This window comes from Pipistrellus kuhlii, unplaced genomic scaffold (genome assembly GCF_014108245.1).
Source record: "Pipistrellus kuhlii isolate mPipKuh1 unplaced genomic scaffold, mPipKuh1.p scaffold_m20_p_23, whole genome shotgun sequence".
NCBI lineage: Eukaryota > Metazoa > Chordata > Mammalia > Chiroptera > Vespertilionidae > Pipistrellus > Pipistrellus kuhlii.
Genome location: NW_023425522.1, coordinates 6724893 through 6746348, shown reverse-complemented (window position 1 = coordinate 6746348; position 21456 = coordinate 6724893). Strand labels below are relative to the sequence as shown.

The window sequence follows — 21456 nt, the reverse complement described above, 5'->3', positions numbered from 1 at the left end:
TGCACTTCCCAAGGGAATGGGGAAAACACGACACAGTTGGGGAAATGGCTAAGTTAGAAGGAGAGAGAAAGGAGTTGCAGTGAGAAGGAAATAAAAGGGTTGAACGAGCAGTGTAGAAACCCAGAAGTTCAATAAAGGCAGCAAGAGGCTCCAAGGAGACCACCCTAATCCCCTGATCCTCTCTCCATTCCTTCCTCACAGACACCCTGACCTCTGGGCAGCCCCCTGCAGGAGGTCCACAGCCCCAGTCTGCGGTCACCACTTCTTCTAGCCCAGCTGAGCAGCCCCAGGAACAACTCTGAGCTCATTATTTTTAAATCCTTACTCGAGGGCATGCTTTTATTGATTTTAGAGAGAGAGGAAGGGAGAGGGAGAGAAATAGAAACATCCATCAGTGGCTTCTTGCTGGAGCCTGACTGGGGATTGAACCCATACCCTGGATATATGCCCTGACTGGGAATCGAACTCGAGACCCTTCAGTGCACCAACTGAACCTCCTGGGCCAGGACCAGGGCACCTATTGAATCTAGGAGCCCACGGCTCCTCTCCGGGGAACTCTTTGTTTTGGTCACACACAGAGGCCAGTCTACTATGAAGCTGGCAATGTTTAGGCTCCATGCCCTCACTCGCGTGAGCCAGGACTGCAGGGAGCTGTGGCCCCCAGTGTGGCGGGGGAAGGGGGAGGCTGGGCACAAGCAAGAATGTCCTCCTGAGCAGGTATTTCTGACAAATGGCCTGAGGAGGCCTGAGCAGACAGGGGCCTCGTTCTCCAAGGAGCTAGCAACCTGTGACGTATTTTCCCATTCTAAACAAATACGTACTTACATGCTTAATTTGTGTTCATATTTTATGTATATTTTCCTTTAAGACTCCTCCCCTCCTGAGTTTCCTGTGCTTTAAGTGCCACAAGCCCTGGGCCTGCCCCTGGTCCCATGTGCGATTTCACATGGGCTCTGCTTCCCAGGGACTGATGCTGTGGGCTCAGATAAGCACATCTGGCAAGGCTCCTCGGTGCAATCCACCCACAGGTTTAGTTTTAGAAAATGCTGGATGGATCAGAAACTTTCTGGAAAACTCTGGGAAGATGATGAGGGTGTGAGTTATAGCAGGCCGTTGAGTCAAGTTCACAGACTTGAATTGATTTGGGGACTTGGGAGCAGGCCCCGTGGGGACAGGGATTTGGGTTAGAATGTGCACTGGGTTAGGGCATTTCCTGATACGGCAGCCTCGCCTTTGCCACAGTAGAGAGGCAGGTACCTTGGACTTGGAGACACTCTCGATGTTGCTGGCCATGTCATCGATCTCCATCTTCATCTCGCTCTTCTCCTTCTCCAGCTTCTGCTTGACCCTCTGCAGGTTGTCGATCTGCTCCCCGAGCTCGGCCACAGTGTCTGCGTGCTTCTTCCTCAGGGTGGCCGCCATGGCTTCGTGCTGCAGGGTGGCCTCCTCCAGGTCCCTGCGCATTTTCTGGAACTCGGCCTCCCTCTTCTTGTTCATCTCAATCTGGGCCGACGTTGCACCGCTGGCTTCCTCCAGTCGCTCGCTGATCTCCTCCAGTTCCCGGGAGAGGTCCGAGCGCTGCTTCTCAATCCTGCCTCTGAGCATGCGTTCTGCTTCCATCTCTTCCTCCAGCTCCTCCGTGCGGGCCTGAGAGGGCCTGTGTCAGCAATGCTGTGGGGGCAGCAGCCACGTGGGGAGGGCAGGCAGTGCGGAATAGAGCGCAGGCAGCGTGAACTAAAGAACACACTATACGATTAAGTTAGTGTCAAAAAACCCAGCAGCAAACCAAATGTCCCCCGGGAGGGAGGTGGTCAGGTCAACTGTGATGGAGCCGCGCCCTCTGTGTCCGCAGCCACTGGTCCACAGCCACCATGGACAGCTCTGCAGGGCGAATTGAGCAAGTTGCAGAATGATAGTCTCAGCATGATATTTATATGTATATTTTATATATGTGTGTTATATATATTTATTACACACATATATATTATGATGTTCTTGTTTCCTTATTTTTTTGCATATATATAAGCTTATGCCTGTGTTGTATATATAATATAGCACTAGAGGCTGGGTGCATAAATATGTGCACAGGTTAGGACCCTCAACCTGGCCGGCTATCGGGCTATAGGGGCTGATCCAGGTGGGCTGGCCAGGAGGTGGGGAGGGGCCACAAGAGGTTGGCTGGCTGTGGGAAGTTGGCGGGCTGTGGGAGGTTGGCTGGCTGTGGGAGGTTGGCGGGCTGTGGGAGGTTGGCTGGCTGTGGGAAGTTGGCTGGCTGTGGGAGGTTGGCGGGCTGTGGGAGGTTGGCTGGCTGTGGGAGTGCACTGAATGGCCCCTGATGGTCAGTGTGTGTCATAGTGACTGGGTTGTTCGATTGTTTGGTCATTCAGTCATTTGGTAGCTTAGGCTTTTATATATAGAGACATATTTTAAGGTCTTATGTACATAAATTCCTATTGAAACATCCAGAAGGATGCACCTCCAACTGGCACTGGAAGTGACCTCTGAGAAGATGGCAAGGGCACTGGGCTTAGAGTGGTGAGCAAAGCAATATCCTGCCTCATTGGTAAGAGGTTAACTCTGTCCAAGGAAACCCATTGATGTGGAACTTGGAAAATTGAAATATTAATTTCAGTAAATAAAGGGAAGGAAGGAAACTGTCTCCAGCTGCAAAGGGAGGGAGAGAAGAAGCAGCAACGGAAGCAGAGGGGACGGGGTGAGGAGGCGCGACCCAGGGCGCTGTCAGGGGCTCCCGGCCTCACCTGCAGCTCTTTAATCTTCTTCTGTAGCTGCAGGCTGTGAACCTGCTCGTCGTCCATCTTGCTTTGTAACTGACTAATTTCAAACTCCTTCCTGCAAATAGACATATAGGCATTTCGCATGAAAGAGAAGCCTGATAAAGGGGAAAGCTAACTTTCGTGCTCAAACACAGAGGCCCAGATGAGACAGCTACTTTTTCAGTTTCTCCTCTACTTGCTGCCTGTCGTTCTCCAGATCCATGATGGCTTCCTGGGCCATTTTCAGGTCTCCTTCCAGCTTCCTCTTCACCCTCTCCAGGTCGGCCCGCAGCTTCTTCTCTTGCTCCAGGCAGCCCTCGAGCTGGGACGAAAGGGGGGAGGCTGAGGCCCTGCCGGGAGAGTGCGCTTGCCCCTTAGCCACGCACCAGGCCGTCCTGGGCTCCCGGGGTGTGACTGTGGCATTGGGCTCAGAGGGAGCAGGTTTGCCTTCCCTCCTCCAGCAGAGGCTCCCCAGGGGCTGGGGCCTCAGAGGCTCCTGTGGCACCCCTTCAGCCGATTCCCATGTGGCCTGCCCCTGCAGAAACATGGTGCTCTCAGGTTCGTGCTCTTGCCCAGGCAGGAACAAATGTCCTCTTCCTTAGGCAAAGTGTGTGTGTGTGTGTGTGTGTGTGTGTGTGTGTGTGTGTTTTCACGTGCATGTGGACATCTGTGGGTGTGTTTAGGGGGAGTCTAGGGGTGGAGCACACCATCTTTGGCCTCAGGGACATCTGGTCAAGTTCTCACCACAGTTGTAAGTGAAATCTGGAGACACTGAACCTGGCTCTTAGCTCGAGAACAAAATGTAACGTGGTGGGAGAAACAACCATTTTTATGGTCGCAAACAGAACTCGTTTTTAGCAATGTTAGAACAAAAGTGAAGCTTTTGGGGACCATAGACCTAGAAGGGGATGCCAGTGATGATGATGATGATAATGATGTGATGATGGTGATGATAGTGATGATGGTGATGATGATGAATTAGCTCATGGTTCACTAACACTGAACATGCTGAACTTTCCATGGACACCCTCCAAGGTGGAGCTAGCTGTATTCCCATTCACAAGGTGGAAATGGAGCCTCGAGTTTAAGTGTTTGCTCAGCATTCCAGTTGTGCTTGGAAAGGGCTAAGATCTCAACCCAGTGACTCCGATTCCAGAATCTGAAGCTCAGCCGTTCCTGCATCCCGTCTAGACTCTGTATCCTGCCTAGACCCCGCCTTTTCTGAGTGTCTGCAGGCACCACGTGTGAGAGCCCAGCAGAGAAATGTCCTCACGTCATCTGCCTGCTGCTCCAGCTTGGCATTGACTTTGATGAGACCATTGACTTTGTCCTCTTCAACCTGCAGATCATCCAGTGTCTGCTGATGGGCCTCCTGCAGGGCTTTCTTCTCCCTGGTCAGCTTGGAGATGTTTTCTTCAAGGGCCGTCATTTCTTCGGAAAGGTTCTTTACCTGGGGCAGTAGCAACACCAGTGCAAGTCAAAGAATTAGACCAGGGCGTCCAGCAAAGGCTACTGATTCTCTCATCAAAGGACTTGGCTAAATGTTGTTCTTTTATTGAAGGACACTGTTAAATTAGAAGATGCTGCCTCTGAAGGGAACACGCCCATCTATTGATATATCCGCCTGGCACATCACAGGAATTTGCTGATTAGGTTGGCTGACTGGGGTTTGGAATGAGGTGGGAAGGGGAAGAATAATCCGGAATGGGAGTCATAAGTTGTCTGGAAGCAGGACAAGGGCACCAAACACGGAACTTTAAAGCATTAAATTAAACAATTGTCCCATGTGCAACATTCTTCTGGTCACAGAGTACTAACTCCTGGCCCGTAGGCTGAATCCAACGACAGACATCTATAATATCCTTTAGTCCTCATAGTGGTTTACAACTTTAAATAAGTTATCAACATTGAAAAACTAGGGATGTCACATAAAATCTGGGTTTCTGGTCTCTTACAGGAAGTTGGAAGCCCTGGCAATGCCCGATTCCCATTTCCACCTGGCAACAGCTGGCTGGCGCTGTCATGGCTGCCACTGGTGGACAGGGTGAATGCTCTCCAGTTTGCCACAATCTCCACCGCTCCCTACTGTCTCTTTCCACTACATCCAGTTGTCCACCCAGCACTGACTGGGGAAGGGCAATCCCACACCTGGCCATCATCATCCCATGTTCTATCTCATTGGCAGCCATTATGAAATGAATCATGTACTGCACTCTTCATTTAGTTCTGTGAAATATTTACTCTTTTGTGTGCATCTAATTTTAGTCTACACATGGCTTCATGTTGTGTTTTTCATTTTCCTACTTTTCCCCACTAGGCACTAGTTCTTTTATACCCATCTTGTTGCCTTATGAGCATCCTCCATGTCTCACCTCTCCATTCCCCAGCATGGGCCCTGATGCTGTCTCCAGCTCTACCCCTGCCCCTGCCCTAGGCAATGCTGCCACACTCATCCCCACACATGTCCCGGTACGGACTGGAGGGAAATTTCCCTGTCTCTACACCTAGGAGCACAAACACTGGGTTGAGGATGTGTGGATTCTGAATTTAGCTAAGTATTTCCAGATGGCGTTCCTGAAGGCTGCATGCGTCCATCTATACCAGTGGTCGGCAAACTGCGGCTCGTGAGCCACATGTGGCTCTTTGGCCCCTTGAGTGTGGCTCTTCCACAAAATACCACGACCTGGGTGAGTCTATTTTGAAGAAGTGGCGTTAGAAGAAGTTGAAGTTTAAAAAACTTGGCTCTCCAAAGAAATTTCAATCATTGTAGTGTTGATATTTGGCTTTGTTGACTGATGAGTTTGCTGACCACTGGCCTATCCCAATAGTGCCTCCCTGACAGTATTAGTTTTCTGCCTCTTTCTCTCCCTGTCTCCCTCATTATGTGCCTGGCCCGGGGACATTCTTGTTTGCTCCTCCTGTGCCAAGTAAAATGCAAAGAGATGAACAGGACTCCAGAGCTCCTGTTTTGTGGAGGAAGCGGTGGGCTGGGAGTCTGTGGTACCCCTATGGAGGACTGAGAAGCCTGCAGGGTAGAGAACAAGGCCGAGGGTAAAATGGGGGTGGACTCCAACCACCCTCTACTCCTTCTGCCTCCACTCCAGGCAGTGCTGGGTTAGTGGGGGTCCTTACAGAAAGGAGTCAGGACCAGCCAAGAAACTGCGGGGTCCCCGGGGTTCGTCCACCTTGTTCTCCGTGGCATGCTTCTCCTTCTCCACTTTGGTCAGGGTCAGCTCCAGGTCGTCAATGTCTCTCTTGAGAGAGGAGCACTTATCCTCCAGGTTCCTCTTCTTGGCAACAAGCTCAGAGTTTGTTTCCTCCTCCTCTTCCAGCCTCTCATTCAGCTCCTTGACCTTTGCCTCCAGTTGAATCTTGCATTTGATGAGCCCCTCACACCGCTCCTCGGCGTCCATCAGGTTTTCTGTTTCCTGAAAGGACCGGGACATTACGGGTGGATTGGCCTCCTGACAGACCCAAGAAAGGAAGGGCTTTGCCCTTCCCCAAGCCCATTAACTAGTGCTAAGGAGTGGCTACACACACACACACACATGCACGCACGCACTTGCATGCACACACGCACAGGCATGCACTCACACATGCACACCCCCTCATGTGCATATAGCATCCACATGCTGCATTTTAAACTACCATGGGCTTCATCCACTTCATAAAAACTCACCTCAAATAATTTTAAGCTAAAGCGTTCATGGAGTTTATAAAGCCTTTACTAATTCTGGAATCCCAACCATCTCACTCTGCCCACTACCACCAGCTAAAAGGTAAAAAATCCCTACACTATCACAAACGAATATTTGAAAATGCCACTGCCTTTTAATTTTCAACAGGAAAGTCCTGGCTATGTCTCCTTTAGCCTGGCCTCCTTGAGCTACAGAACAGAAAGTTCAAAACACACAGGGGTAAGTGACTAAATAAATACAGGTCCCAGAACACCTGCCATGAGTTTCTAGGACCACATTAGTTCTTAAACCAAATTGGGCCATCGCTTCCCACACAAGAGTATTGTAAGGACTGGACACACCTTCCAAGGGTATGAATGGAAACAGACCGGCAAGCACAAGAGTCTGTGTTTGCTGAGCATGTGCTATGTGCTGGGCATTTTACATGCATGGACTCATCTGATCCTTCCAGCAACCCTATGAGGTGGGAATGTTGCTGTGCCTATCCTACAGATAAGAATATTGAGGCACAAAGTGGGTGAGTGTCTTGCCTGAGGCCATGCAGCTGTCAAATGGAGGGCCTGGGATGCAAACCCAGCAGGCTGCTTAAAACCTTGTCCTCTCGCCACTGTGCTTGGGAGCGCACGCCTAATAACCACATTTACGGACGGGGAACGTGGAGAGGGGAAGGGAAGATGCTTTTCACAGAAGGCAAGAGGTAAAGGTATTTGGGAATTTAAAAAAAGACAAACAATAAATGCCTTAACTCTGTGAAATAGCGCAATTACATGGTCAGAGTGGCCCTATCTTCCCCATTTCTTCGATAAAAATGCAGATTTTTAAAGTGTTTTTACTATGACTTATTATCGAAAATCATGTATAGAAAACTACTCTTTCTACTTTCAATTTTTAATTTTAGTGTTTTATCTTTTTTAATAAACTTTTTTTTAAAAGAATATTTTCTCCACTAATATTCAGAGATAGTGGAAGGGAGAGAAAGAGATAGAGAAATATTGACGGAGAGAGACACACTGATTGGCTGCCTCCTACATTGGTCCAGAGGGGCAGAGATGGAGCCTGCAACTGAGGTACATACCCTTGCCCAGGGCCAACACTCTAACCACTGAGCAAACTGGCCAGAACTTATTTACAAACGTTTAAAATACCTATTACATTCCTGACAAAGTTTATTATGATGACACATAACCACAGCAAGACAGGTTTAACTCCACCATGAAAGATGGGTGGGCAGAGATTCACCTTGTATGTTCCAGAATGCCCTGCTTTCTCTAAGCCAGGGCCCGCCTCCTATGACTGGAGTGTGGTGCTGCAATACTTAATATGACCACTAGGTGGCACCAATGTCCCTCGAATAGACACCTGATGGGGACTCAAGGTTGCTCCTCCTTTTCTCTTAAGAAGGCACTTACAGACTGGACCTGCAACTGGAGGTCATTCTTTTCCTGCAGCAGGGACACCATTTTCTCCTCCAGCTCCTTCCGGCGAGCCTCAGATCTGGCCAGCTCCTCCTTGGCCCTCTGGAAGTCTTCCTTCATGGTGGCCATCTCCTTCTCTGCCTCTGCACTCTTGAGGAGGGGCTTGATCTTGAAGAACAGGTTCATCCAGGGCCAGTGCTTGACATTCATAAAGGAGCGGATGTTGTACTGGATGCAGAAGATGGAGTCCCTGTACATCCGTTAGGACTGGGGTTAGTGAATCTCAGCGAGGTCTTGTCTCCACTCACCTACCCTGTGGGCCCCAGGACCTGCACCGCTCCGGCTGGGTGGGAAGGAAGTACAGCCAAGCTGAGCAGAGCCCACAGACTCCAGAGTAGATTCTTTAAAAGGCAGGGGGAGGGGCAGAGGAAACAGAAAGTGCACAAGTTGGGAGGTGAGATGGGGCATGGACTACTGGTGGTCTCCCATTCACCAGCTCCCTCCTGGAAGTCCTCTGCCTAAGCATGCTGGTGTCCCCTGTTTATTGGGTCCCCCATTTGACTAGTTAGCTCTCACCTTTTGAAACTCTGATAGCTAATTATTTGCCATGTGGGCTCCGTCTTTATGCTTAAATATTGGCGTACATCCAGGCCTGCCTTGAGTCCACTGGGCATCTCCCGGACTCCAGTCCTCATTGAATGGATCCATTTTCCTAATTTCAACACCTACACTGTCTCCTACTCGTCACCCTCTGCAGCCTTCTATCACCTAGCTCATGTTTACCTGAAAATGGACTTTCCTTTCCTTTAACCTGTACCCTCCTGTGGGATGTTTTTAATTTCTGCACTGGCTTTCCTTCGCTTCACCCAGCCGGTGCCTGGGAGATGTTCTTGACTAGTACATGTGGATGGCCCGGACGGCAGTGACAATGCCTGTGCGACACAGGGCATCGGGGCATCAGGGAGGGCGGGCTTCCACCCAAAGGCCCTCTTCCTGGGGTTCCCACACATGACCAGCTACCGTTGCTGCTATTCCTTCTGCTTGCCCACGGACCATTTCCTAACTTAGGTCCCGGCCAACTATTACTGGGACTTCTGCCACAGCCTGGTCTTGGTCTCTCCTGTCCTCTAGGTGCCACTCTCCTTGGAGCTGCCATAGGTCTGAGCTACAAACTGGGGAGGGGGAAAAGGAGTTGGCCGCTCTCACTTAACTCCTTAAACACCTTCCACGGCTCCCCACCAACCAGGTGATCCCATATGGCTCATTAGCACAGGGACCTTCACTCCCTGCACCTCACACTCACTCCAAATGTGACCCACTTGTGGGCTCCCTCACCAGCCACTCTCTCAGGCCACGCAGAGCTGATTTCAGAAAATCCTTTCTTCTCACTGACCCTTTCATGGCAACCCCACCTCCAACAAGGTTGGGGGCCTGTTCTCCTGAATATAATGTTGACAGAGTACAGATCACAGGCATTAAAATTAGCCATGACCTGTCTGCTTCCCACCCATCGGGAGCTCCTGGAGGGCAGGGTTCCTTTCTGCGTCCCCAGGGCCAGGCAGAGACCCCAATAATGAATTCCTGCTCAGGAAATGCTGGTTGAGTGGATGAACAAGTACACGAAAGTCCCGAGACTAAAAGCAGGAAGTGATGGTCTGCTTCTAAGGAGGGAGGGCAGGGGAAGGTGGAGGTGAGGGGGATCTGGGTCACCTCCTCTCCATCATCTTCTTGAACTCCACCCGCATCAGGTACCCTCGGCACAGGGCCTGCGTGCGCGTCATCAGGATCACCAGCTTCTCATCCCTCATCTCCTCCAGAAGTCCCAGGAGCCCAGCTTTGAAAAACACCTGTATTAAAGGAGAGACAGCCCTGCTCTGTACTCCACAGGTGACAGCCCTCAGCCTCAGGAGAACCTCTTCCGGTCCAACCCCAGCCCTCAACTTCCAACGCCTGGGTGGGAACCTCAACCCGCTGGCTCCCAGGTCTCAGTTCTCAGGGGCCCCAGTCTCCTCAGCAGCCCCTCCTGTGTCTTGTTCCAAAGCACGTCCCAGGCGCCACCAACCTGCATGGACCGATCCTGACAAAGCTCACACACAGTAAGCAAAGAAGAGTCCAGAAAGTGACCTCCACTCTCCACTGTGTCCAGATTGGGAGAGATCCAAACTTCTACCTCCTCGCCCTCCTCTCTCTCTCTGCCCTTCCGAGAAGGCTGGCTCCACCTCAGGCCCATTCACCCACGGTCCCTGTGGGCAGAGCTCCTTCAGCCTCCATGATGTTCCAAGAAGCATGGCCTCCTTGGGGGCAGCAAGCTCCTCCCCAGCAGGGTGGATGCTCTGGTCCCAGCTGCCCCTTCTGGGACCCGGAGTGCTAGAGTTGGGCCAGGGTTGAAGCCAGCCTTTGCATCCAAGTGACCAAGTTTCTAGCCTCCGGGAAGCCTGCATTTTCTGACCCATCATCCCCCTGAGGTCAGGACCACCTCTGTCACCACCAGCTTCTTGGGAGGCTCAATGAAACGTGTGCAGAGGACTTGTCACAGGGCTCCCTCAGTGCACACGACTTCAATAAATGGCTGCCATTTCTGTGGTGATAGCTCTTCCACCCAAGTCCTCATGGCCCCTGGAATTCTTTCCACATTCTCATCTCTCCTGTGGGCTCCTTCATTTTCATCAGAGTGTCTTTACTCTACTCCCTCCAGGACACCCAAGCTCCCAGCGTTTTCTTCGGCAGCTGGTGGGGCTCCCACCTCCAATTTATTTTATTTATTTTATTTTATTTTTTAATTTAATAAATCTTTATTGTTCAGATTATTACAGTTGTTCCTCTTTTTCCCCCCGTAGCTCCCCTCCACTTGGTTCCCATCCTACCCTCTTTCCTTACCCCCCCCACCTCCACACTGTCCTCGTCCATAGGTGTACAATTTTTGTCCAGTCTCTTCCCGCACCCCCCACTCCCCTTTCCCCCTGAGAATTGTCAGTCCATTCCCTCTAGACTCTTTACAGCCAGCACTGAGACGGAGACCGCTGTGCCCAATGCCTCTTCCTGGGCCACAGGGCAGGGGGTGGCCAGGCTGAGCAGATGGGGAAAGAGACCCCTTTCTTCCACTCATCTAGCAAGCAGCCCAGGGCTGCGGTTACAGGGGGGAGGGCGGCGGTGTCCAGCTCCCCCTGCTCTCACCTTGGTGTGGCCAAACCGGTACTGCCCCCGGTCCACATCGATGGAGTTCAGAAGCTTCTCGGAGGCATTTTTACTGTCAATGAACTGCCCTTCTGGGATGGCGCTGGCGTTGAGGAGCCGGTACCTGGGGAGGGAGGACGGACGCAGGCCAGTCCCGGGGCTGCTGGCTGGGGCAGCTGGGATGACCATCTCAGGGGGGAGGGCCGCTGGCCACACAGCCTCTCCTGAAGGTGCACCCTGCTCCTTGCTGCTCAGGCCCACAGGATGCATAACCCTCCAAGGTCCAGGCCAGCGAGGCCGTGCCCCCCTATCCTCCCTTCCTTGACCCTCCCCACCATGAGTAAGGCTGGAAAAGGAGTTGGGTCAACTGTCCCAGGGCAGAGGACCACTCCCTCTTCCCCAGGAAAAAGACAGAGCCATGGACATCCTCGGTGGGGGGCTTGTGGGCCCACCAGACAACCTCCCCAGGAAGCACCCTGGAGGATGCAAAGGTGCCCTGAAAGCGAGAGTGTGAGGACGAGACCACCCACCGCTGTTTGAAGTCGGCGTAGAGGATGCGGCTGGGGAAGCCTTTCCGGCAGATCCGGATGCCCTCCAGGACCCCGTTGCAGCGCAGCTGGTGCATGACCAGGTGGTGGTCCATCACGCCTGGGGAGAGAGTGTCCGGGCAGTCAGGGGCTTTCTCATCGTTTTCTTTGTTGCTTTGGACACCATGGGCCACTCCGACACCCAAGCTTGAGAGGAAAGGGTTGATGCCAGCTCCGGAATGGGAGTGGCTGGAGTCTTGCCTCCACTCAGTAGAAATAAACCTAATGTATTGGGTAGACCCTACATCCCATCACCATGGGAGCAAGAGTCATATCAAATATTGGTGTTGACCCTGTTCCTGGTCCCTGGCTCTGTAGCCAGGCTCCAAGGGAGGCAGATGAGTGGGGTGCACCCTCTGGGCCTCCCAGCAAACCTTGAGGTGCCCTTCAGTCTCTACCAAGGTCAGAGATGCAAATGTGCAGGCTGGGTGTTCAGAGGAAGAAGAAAGCCAGAGAGAACAAGGGGGCTGTGGCAGGGGAGGAGGGAGTTGCATGAAGGGCAGAGTCACCTGTTAAACACAGAGCACCTGCCACAAAGCAAGGTGAGCACCAAGGGAAGGGCAAGAAGGGGAGCAGAGGGACCAGACCCTGTGGGGAGGCAACATGGTCACTCTTGGCACCAGCCTGGGTCAGCTACAAATCAAACGGGGACCCAGAAAATTCTGCCCTTAGACTAGGAGAAGGAGTTAGAGGAGAGGCATATGGCTGCGTAATGGCTTTTAGTTGTGAGCTCCCTAAGTTTCTAGGGAAGGGCTGAAGCTGGTTTGGCCTAACCTTATGGAAACTTATAGAACGCTCAAAAGTTCCCCTGGCTGCTGTGAGGAGAGGTGATTATACATTTATACAATTTTTAAGATTCTTCTAGAGCTGTACCACTATCTGATCCAGTAGTCTTTGGCCGCATGTGGCTATTTACATTTAATTCAAAATTCATTCAAGTGAAACAAGCACTGTCTTAGTTGCACCAGGTACTAACCACATGACATATAACCATACTGGGCAGCCCAGACAGACAAGTTCTCCATCATTCTCAGAGATCCTAGTGGAGAGTGATTCTCGAGAAAGAAGTGGTTGAATAAGGAATAAATGTGTCAGAAACTCAGAGAATCTCTGATGAGAGAACCATGGAAAGCATCCAGTCCAACCCATTATTTCTCCGCTGAGGCTTCTAACCTGTGAACTTGTTAACTAGCCGTGTGAACTTGTACTTTTTATGCCACAGTTTCCTCATCTGTAAAATAAATATAACGATGGTATCCACCCCCTAAGGCTGTGGTGAGGGCAAAGTGAGTTCACGTGAGTGGAGAGCTTAAACCAGCCTCTGCCACACCAAAAGGGGCGCAGGAGCTACACCCTGTGGCAGTTGGAGCACCAGGCTGTGTCCATGAGGTGGTGGACTCATCTCCACTGGGACCAGGAGCGGAGAGAGAGTGCAGACAACCCTTTCAGGCAGAAGAAAGTGGAAACGCCATCGGTTTATGCTGGGGAGGCCAGAGCGCCATTCTGCTTGCCAAACATGTCACTCGGAGAGGGACTGTTGTTGGTTCCCACAAAGCCATTCTATAAGGCGGGAGGATGCTGAGGGAGAGGTGAAGTGCCTCGTAAGGTAATAGTAGGTCTGAGCCTGGACCCCCAACCCCTATGGCCCCTCTATTCGTGCAGGCTCAGAATTCGGGATTGAGTTTTCTTAGATCCCTCTCTAAGTCCCCCTCAACCCAGGCTGAGGCAGTTTGTCCATGAGAAAGATCCCTTTGCCTTTGTGCCAGCAGCCAAAGCTCCTGCGAAGGTCCCCAAGCTACTGCCTCATCTTTCTCATGTTATGTTTGCTGCAGGATATTTTCTTCTTTATTCCCCGCCCTTAGTTACTCCTTCAGCCCCTCCTTTCTCCAGCTACTTCAGCCTTCATGGGCAGTGGTACTAATTGTGTGTTCTATTTTCTGTATTTTATGATATTTTGACATCTTGGCACCATGTTGGCCCAGGAGAGTCTGCTTTGTCCAGAGCTAGCCAATTCCTAAAGACGGCAAATTACCCCCCTATGGACACATAATTCATAGGCGAGCCAACCAATCCAGAGCCTGTTGCCCCCAACCACTACCTATATCTGGCAGCTGTTTCATAGATTGTCTAGACTCTAGAGAAATGACAAAGAGTTGAGAGCTTTCCTCAGAGACACAGCAGCACATATGAGCACACACTCACACACACACACACACACACACACACACACACACGTGTGCGCTCACACCCCTAAGATTTTGCACACGTTTCAGGGAGCTCTAATCTGGTGGGTTCTCACTTACCAGGAGTCTTGGTTTCATTGGGAATCAGACATCGTACAAAGTGAGGGTGAGTGCTCCTCAGGTTGGTCATCAGTTTGTTGAGGTTTTCCTGGGCACAAACCAGAACAAGCTCATTTACCTCAGTGAACGTCTCACTGGGTACAACACCAACAGCTGGGCATGGAAGGAGCCAAACACCCACCCTGAACACCGCCGACACGGTCTGGAAGGAGGAGCCCTTCTTCTTCCCTCCTTTCTTGCTCCCTCCGGCGTCACCTGGAGACAGACATGGAGGGTATGTCAGATGCAGTTCTGATGACATCACTCTCCCAGCCCTGAACGTTTGGTTTTCTCATGATGTAAGACACCTGAGGGTTTCTATTTGCTTTTTGATGTGCCCCCGAGCCACTTAGATTTGGGCATGCGCACTTTTGTCACTGTGAGGATGGGGTGGGGTGTAGATGGCATTGAACTGGGATAGAACTGAGGTCCGAAGCATCCAAGGAGAATCTTTCCTTCAGAAGTCAGACGTGATGCTCAGCCAAGGTGCCGGCAAGATGGAGACACCCCTCTGAGGACTGTCCTCTCCTTCTGTGCTTGAGCCCCTGTTCAACTCTTAATGAGAAATTAACTAGAAGTAATACAACTGAACATTCTCAAGAATATTCTACAAGGAATGAGCTGTAGAATATTCTTGAGAATATTCTTTTCTAAAAAATGGAAATTTGATTTGGAGTCAGTGATACCAGGTCTACTTTTCCTAAATGGCTCCATTTCTGATTTAGTCTCTGCTTTGTCATCAAGCTTCATGTGGGAAATGTCATGTCTTAGTTTCCCCTTACTCTCCTCACTCCACGCACCTGTCCAGGGTCCACCATGGATTCATGTTTGGGTCGGGGAAAGAGAGGTAGAAAACCCCTTCCCCAGACCCACACCCACCAGGGGTGTTATGTTTGGAGTCCTGGTGTGTCTCTAAGTGATGTTATTCAACACAGTTTTAGAGAACTCTGATTAGAAAGGAAGCTGATGTTAATTGTTCAAGTTTAAATTTGTGCCAATTAATTTTTTAAAATTGTCTACTTATAGAATGAATGATTATATTGCATGTATTTTCAAATTAAAAATGAATTTGTGTTTAAGTTTATGTGTTTAAGATAATTCATGATTTTTAAACCCTATTTTGGCAATTATTTTAGAAATAATATATGAATAACTTTACAAAATGATACTGGGTTATACAGCCATTTTGGAAGGCAGCTATGCTCACCACTATACCACCAACGCCTTTATACAGCCATTTTGGAAAACACTCTAGAACTAACTCAAAAAAGTTAAGCATTGAGTTATCATATGACTCAGTGATTCCACTCCTGGGTATATACCTAGGAAAATTAACAGCATATTTCCACACTAAAACTTGTATACAAATGGTCATAGCAGCATTATTCACAATAGCCAAGAAGTGGAGACAACTCAAATGTCCATCAATCAGTGGGTAGATGGACAAAACATATATATACATACAAAGGAATATTATTCATCTATAAAAAGTAGAGAAGTACTGATACATACTACAACATGAACAACCTTGAAAACACTAGGCTAAGTGAAAGAAGCCAGACACAAAAGACCACAGAGTGTATGATTTCATATTCAAAATATCCAGAAGAGACAAACCCATAGAGACAGAAAGAAGAGTCGAGTCGTTCTTTAGGGGAATGAGAAGTGAGAAGTAACTGGTAATGGGTTACAAAGTGATGAAAATGTTTTTGAATTAGATAATGTGATGGTTTTACAACCGTGTCAGTATATGAAAAACCACTGATTTTTTAAAGGGTGAATTTTATGCTTTCTAAATTATATCTCAATAAAACACTACTAAAGAATGTGGTATTGGCTATCACGTCCACTGAGAGGTTTGTTGAGCTCCATAGAATTCCACCTCATAAGGAGAGGAAGAAGAGGAGAAAGGAAAATTGAGATCAGAGACAACAAATAAAGCAACCTCAACCCAAAGCTTATGTTCAACTGCTGCTTCTTCATAAGCAGCTTTGGGTTATGAGCATTTCCACAGAGATTTCCACAGGTAAGACATAAAAGAATTTCACCTGCTTCTGCACCAGCATAGTTAGAAAACAGGAAGGACAGCAGCTTCAGGGAAGACTTCTGGTACAGCCCGACCACGGTCTCATTCAGGGGGTCCTTGTTCTTGTCCAGCCAGCCGGCAATGTTGTAGTCCACGGTGCCCGCGTAGTGCACCAGCGAGAAGTGGGCCTCGGCCTTGCCTTTGACGACTTTGGGCTTCTGGAAGTTGTTGGACTTGCCCAGGTGCTGGTCATACAGCTTGTTCTTGAAGGAGGTGTCTGTGGCCTTGGGGAACATGCACTCCTCTTCCAGGATGGAGAAGATGCCCATGGGCTAGAAGGAGCATAATAGGCTGTACCTCAGTATTCAATACCAGTCTATTCCAATGACTCTATTGTCTGCGGGGTCTAAAGGCACTTTGGTGCTGTCACTCTGTTACTAGACACTGGAGTATAAGTGTTGTGAGAGCAAGGCTCTTGGTCTATTTGATGCAATGACAGAGTAGCACTAGACATGTGGTATGAGCTTAATTAATATTTGTTGAATAACAATACATGGAATGAAATTATCCTATATAATAAAAAGGCATAGGCAAAATGACACTCATGCCCTTGTACAAGATGGCTGCTTCCATGCAGTCATAAATGGCCATCACAAAATGGCTGGCAGGGGAGAGTAGTTGTGGAGGATCAGGTCAGCAGGGGAGGGGAGTTGGGGGTGACCAGGCCTGCAGGGGAGGGCAGTTGGGGGGGGACCAGGCCTGCAGGGGAGGGCAGTTGGGGGGGGGACCAGGCCTGCAGGGGAGGGCAGCTGGGGGATGATCAGGCTAGCAGATGAGTGGTTAGGGGTGATCAGACTGGCAGTCAGGTGAGCAGTTGGGAGCCAGCAGTCCCAGACTGTGAGAGGGATCCCAGATTGGAGAGGGTGCAGACTGGGCTGAGGGACAACCCCTTTGCCCCAGTACATAAATTTCGTGCACCAGGCCTCTAGTGTGTATTTAAATGTAGCCCACTTTTAGCAATATGTTTACTAAAAATGTAGTTATGTACATAGACATCATGTGATATAAGTAATATTTTATTTTATTTTTTTAAAATGTGAGTAATATTATCTGGATTGATCAGCATTCACCTCTTTCCAACATGATCAGTGCAAAAACATTATGGAAAACATTTTTAAAAAATTAATGTTATCCGTGTTTTCCCAGTGACATTGAACCCCACTGCTCTATGGGCCCTCCTCCATGGGACTTTGGACAAACCAAAAGGGTGTGAAATACCACAGTCCTTGCTGGGCTCCCATGATATTCTTGGGGATAATTGAGCCCTGGGATTTTAACCACCCAGACACCCCTCTAGGTGTCTGAACAGATTCTGGGTGCTTTCCAAACACTTAGCCTTTATGCACAAGGGGATTACAGCTTGGGACAGTGAGGTTAGAGGCAGCAACATGTTGGCAGGAACGAGTTAGAGCAAAGAGGGGATGGTCCCACGTAAAGAGGAGCTATCCCTGAGGAGTGACATTTATTTATTTACCTTCTCGATGAGCTCGATGCAGGCAGCCAGGTCCATCCCAAAGTCGATGAACTCCCACTCGATGCCTTCCTTCTTGTACTCCTCCTGCTCCAGCACGAACATGTGGTGGTTGAAAAACTGTTGCAGTTTCTCGTTGGTGAAGTTGATGCACAGCTGCTCCAGGCTGTTGTACTGGTGTTTCAAATAAAAAAACAGTTTGAGGGAGTTGGAAATTCAGTGGAGATCCAGTAAAACAGACACAAAGTGGGAGGCCCTTTTTAGGCCAGACATCTACCCAACAACTCACGTCGAAGATCTCAAAGCCAGCAATGTCCAAGACCCCGATAAAGTACTGCCTGGGCTGCTTGGTGTCCAGCTGCTGGTTGATGCGGGTGACCATCCACAGGAACATCTTCTCGTAGATGGATTTGGCCAGAGCACCCACGGAGTTTGTCACCTTGAGGAAGGATCTCCCACTCAACCCTCAATTTAGTGTTTATGGTTGTGTTAAATTGAAACATATGAAGTTGACATCTCCGATGTTTAAAAACAGTTGGAAATGACAACTTTATATAGTTCAACCTAGTACAAAATATTTCTTGAGCCTTTTCCCAGCTCATAATGTTCTCCTTTCCTGAGAACTATCCCATGTATATACGTTATTTCATTTTTTAACCACACTGGTAATAGCACTTGGCTCTACTTAATTGAATCAGATATGGATATTTGATCCAAGTTGGGTTAAAAAGAATGTCTTTCCTGGTAATTTGGAATTGGGATCAAAAGACACTGGTCTCAGGGGGAGGCTAGAACCATGGAGATATCAATGTGGGAGCTGCAGGGTGGCTGTGGGCAGGAGAGGTGGAGAAAACTTATCTGCCTAGTAAGGACACAATAGAAAAGAACAGCAATGCCATCCCAGGGAGCCCCAGAGAGGGAGCTGGAGAGAGAGTGCCTAGCTCCAGGCTCCCAGGAGACCCTTTTACTCTTTGTTCAAACTATGGGCACACCTTGATTTGCATCCCTTGATGAACCACAATGTTGAAGTCAGTTTTATATGCATTTCTGATACCTGCAACCCAAACCACTTGAAGATGAAGGTGAAAATAGCAAAATACCCAAGTCCACTGGACTCAGAGCCTCTCCATTACCTGCTGGACATTTTGCCCTTTAGTGACGTACTCGTTCCCGACCTTCACCCTCGGACAGCACAGGCCTTTCAGCATCTCTGCGGAATTCAGACCCATCAGGTATCCAGCTTTGTCAGCCACTGAAGGAAGAGGAGGAATGGTATCACACAAAAATAGAAGATGCTGACGTGTACAATTGGACCCTGGGTCCTCCCAGAAACGTTTTCTATAATCCTTCTTGATGTTTTTACGTTCTATGTGCGCCAGGCCTGGCCTTGTCCAATGAAGCTTAAATTCCATGGTCCAGGGCTCCAGGCTTTAAATTTTTTTTCAATTTGCCTTCTAGACACCATCTTTAATTATAGGTTGATCTTGCTCTACTGCTATTTAAATTTCATTTTAAAATACAGCTACACAGTCATACTGGAGTCTGCTAGTATATACAATGGTCAGCAAACTCATTAGTTAACAGAGCCAAATATCAACAGTACAACGATTGAAATTTCTTTTGAGAGCCAATTTTTTTAAACTTAAACTTCTTCTAACGCCCCTTCTTCAAAATAGACTCACCTAGGCCTTGGTATTTTGTGGAAGAGCTACACTCAAGGGGCCGAAGAGCCGCATGTGGCTCACGAGCTGCAGTTTGCGGACCATGGTGCTATTACAGCAAAATGTTAAACACCTTACTAATTTGTGAAAGACACTGTACTAAGAGCTGAGAGGGAAGTATAAAACTTTGACCCAGTCTTTAAGTGTTGGAGATGGTCAGAAGTAGACTCTTGGCAACTTGTATTTCATTAGAAGTTCAGTGAGCTTTGGGATGAGCTGGCTGCTGGCATTACGCTCATGAAGAAGGTGGAAAATGTTGCTCCCCAGTGACAGCTCCCCTTCAGTTGAGACCATCTATCTCCTCATTGCTGGTTAGAGAGTTAATAAAAATCAGAGCAGTATTTGTTAAGTGTTTGCTAAAAGGCCAAATACATGCTTTTACTCTTTGTTCAAACTATGTTTTTTTTCCCCTGCTGTGTCCATTTTGGTGCATGGTACCATTATTCTTCTAGTCACTTAATCTTGAAAGCTTGGGGGTGATCATGTCCTTTCTTCTCATTAATGACATGCCTCTGCTCAAACAGGCACCAAATCCTGCTCATTTCACCTTCAAAATAGCTAGCATCTCCATTTTTTCCAAGAGCTGAGGTTGTGCACAGTATGGTGACAGAGAGCTGAGCTCTAGAGTCAGTCTGCCTGGTTCAAACATTGTCTGTGCTTTCTTTATGGCTCAGTTTTGTCATTTGTTCACTGTCTGAGTTGTTGTGATGTGGACCTGGTGCATGGTGACCACTCTGTGAATATTAACCTAGATAGCTACCACCATCAGAGAAGCTCAGCCCCCGCTCCCACAGCCCCCCTTTTCCTGTTCCAGGCTCTTCTTGACCCTGAACACTGAGCACACAGTTACCAGGGTTGGGAGAGGGGTGGAACGCTGCTGCCTTATGTGGCAATATGGTCTGCTCTTGCTGAGTAGCCTGATACATTTTTCCCAGCATCCCACACTCTTGTTGAGTCTGACTGCTTACAGATTAATTACAGGTTGTCCCACATATGGCTGTGCTAATTGGGATATCCATGGCTTCTGGTGCCTACTACACACATTCTAAACTATTTATCCTGGCACTCAAGGCCTTCCTAAACTGATGCCAAAATAATCACCTTTAATTCTCATCTCTTATAAACCCACTACACATATCCTCTTCTGTAGCCCATGTGGACCACTCGCTGCTCCTCAGTCCCATCACATTCCTTCCTCTGCCCCTGGCTTATGATATTTTTTTCTGACTAGACTGCCCTCTCACCCTCACCTTTCAGGATCCTACCCATCCTTCAAAGTCAATGTCAGTGCCCCCTCCTCCAGGGAGCCTCCCCCAATTACCCCAATCAGAAGTACTTCCTGCTCTGACATCGAGTTTCTCTCCTGTTACCTCCCCATGTGCAACATTGTGTTAGGCAGGAATCCAAAATGGTGCCCAAGATTTGCACCCCCTGCTAGACATTCCCCAGATAATCCCCTCTATTTGCATGTGGATGAAACCTGTGGATGTGATAGGATATCACTTCTGTGATGAGGTTACTAATCAGCTGATTTTGAGTTACTAAAAAGGGATTGTCTTGGGCAAATCTGACCTAATCAGGTGGACCTTTGTGATCAGTGATAATATTAATTCAAGGCTATTTCTCCCTTCTATCATTCGGGGTTCGGTATGCACCGCTTCCCATGGAAGGCAGTGCGAGAGGCAGAGGCCATATGAGCAGGGCACCTGGGGGTGGCTGCTGCTGCTGTGAGCCCCTCCCCCTGCCTCTGCTGCGTTCCCAGGCCCCCTGGGGATGAGGTAGAGGGAGCGGTGAGATCATCCACAGGAGAGTCCTGGGCAGGAAGATTTGTAACCTGGCCTTTGTTCAGGCTCAAGTTCAATAGATGTCAGAGTGAAGAGAAAGTGATGGGAGGGTGAAATCTGGCTGCCTCCGTACTAAAGGCTTCGTCCTCAGCTGGTGATTAGGAAAGTGTTCTGGATATTAATGTTGATAGGTACGGAGAGGAGGGGACATTTGCTTAACCATCTCCTCTTGTAATGTCCACCTAAAGATAATGGAAACAGCTGAAACCTGTTTTGCTCAGTGGATAGAGCATTGATCTGCGGACTGAAAGGTCCCAAGTTCGATTCCGGTCAAGGGCATGTACCTTGGTTGTGGGCACATCCCTGGTAGGGGGTGTGCAGGAGGCAGCTGGTCTATGTTTCTC

The 21456-nt window shown here is 49.1% G+C and overlaps 1 protein-coding gene across 1 annotated transcript in view; it reads right to left on the bottom strand.

Moving 5' to 3' along the window:
- Window positions 1-21456, bottom strand: part of LOC118726915 (myosin-13) — a 53891-nt gene that overhangs the window by 13583 nt on the left and 18852 nt on the right. Inside the window, exons 12-26 of the mRNA XM_036452241.2 lie at window positions 18681-18799; window positions 17837-17986; window positions 17551-17721; window positions 16039-16348; window positions 14133-14206; window positions 13952-14039; window positions 11592-11709; window positions 11062-11185; window positions 9598-9734; window positions 7882-8137; window positions 5960-6202; window positions 4048-4224; window positions 2951-3096; window positions 2760-2850; window positions 1258-1647 (exon numbers count right to left, since the gene is read on the bottom strand). Coding sequence (XP_036308134.1) covers window positions 1258-1647; window positions 2760-2850; window positions 2951-3096; window positions 4048-4224; window positions 5960-6202; window positions 7882-8137; window positions 9598-9734; window positions 11062-11185; window positions 11592-11709; window positions 13952-14039; window positions 14133-14206; window positions 16039-16348; window positions 17551-17721; window positions 17837-17986; window positions 18681-18799 — 2594 coding nt within the window. The remainder of the gene's footprint in view (window positions 1-1257; window positions 1648-2759; window positions 2851-2950; window positions 3097-4047; window positions 4225-5959; window positions 6203-7881; window positions 8138-9597; window positions 9735-11061; window positions 11186-11591; window positions 11710-13951; window positions 14040-14132; window positions 14207-16038; window positions 16349-17550; window positions 17722-17836; window positions 17987-18680; window positions 18800-21456) is intronic.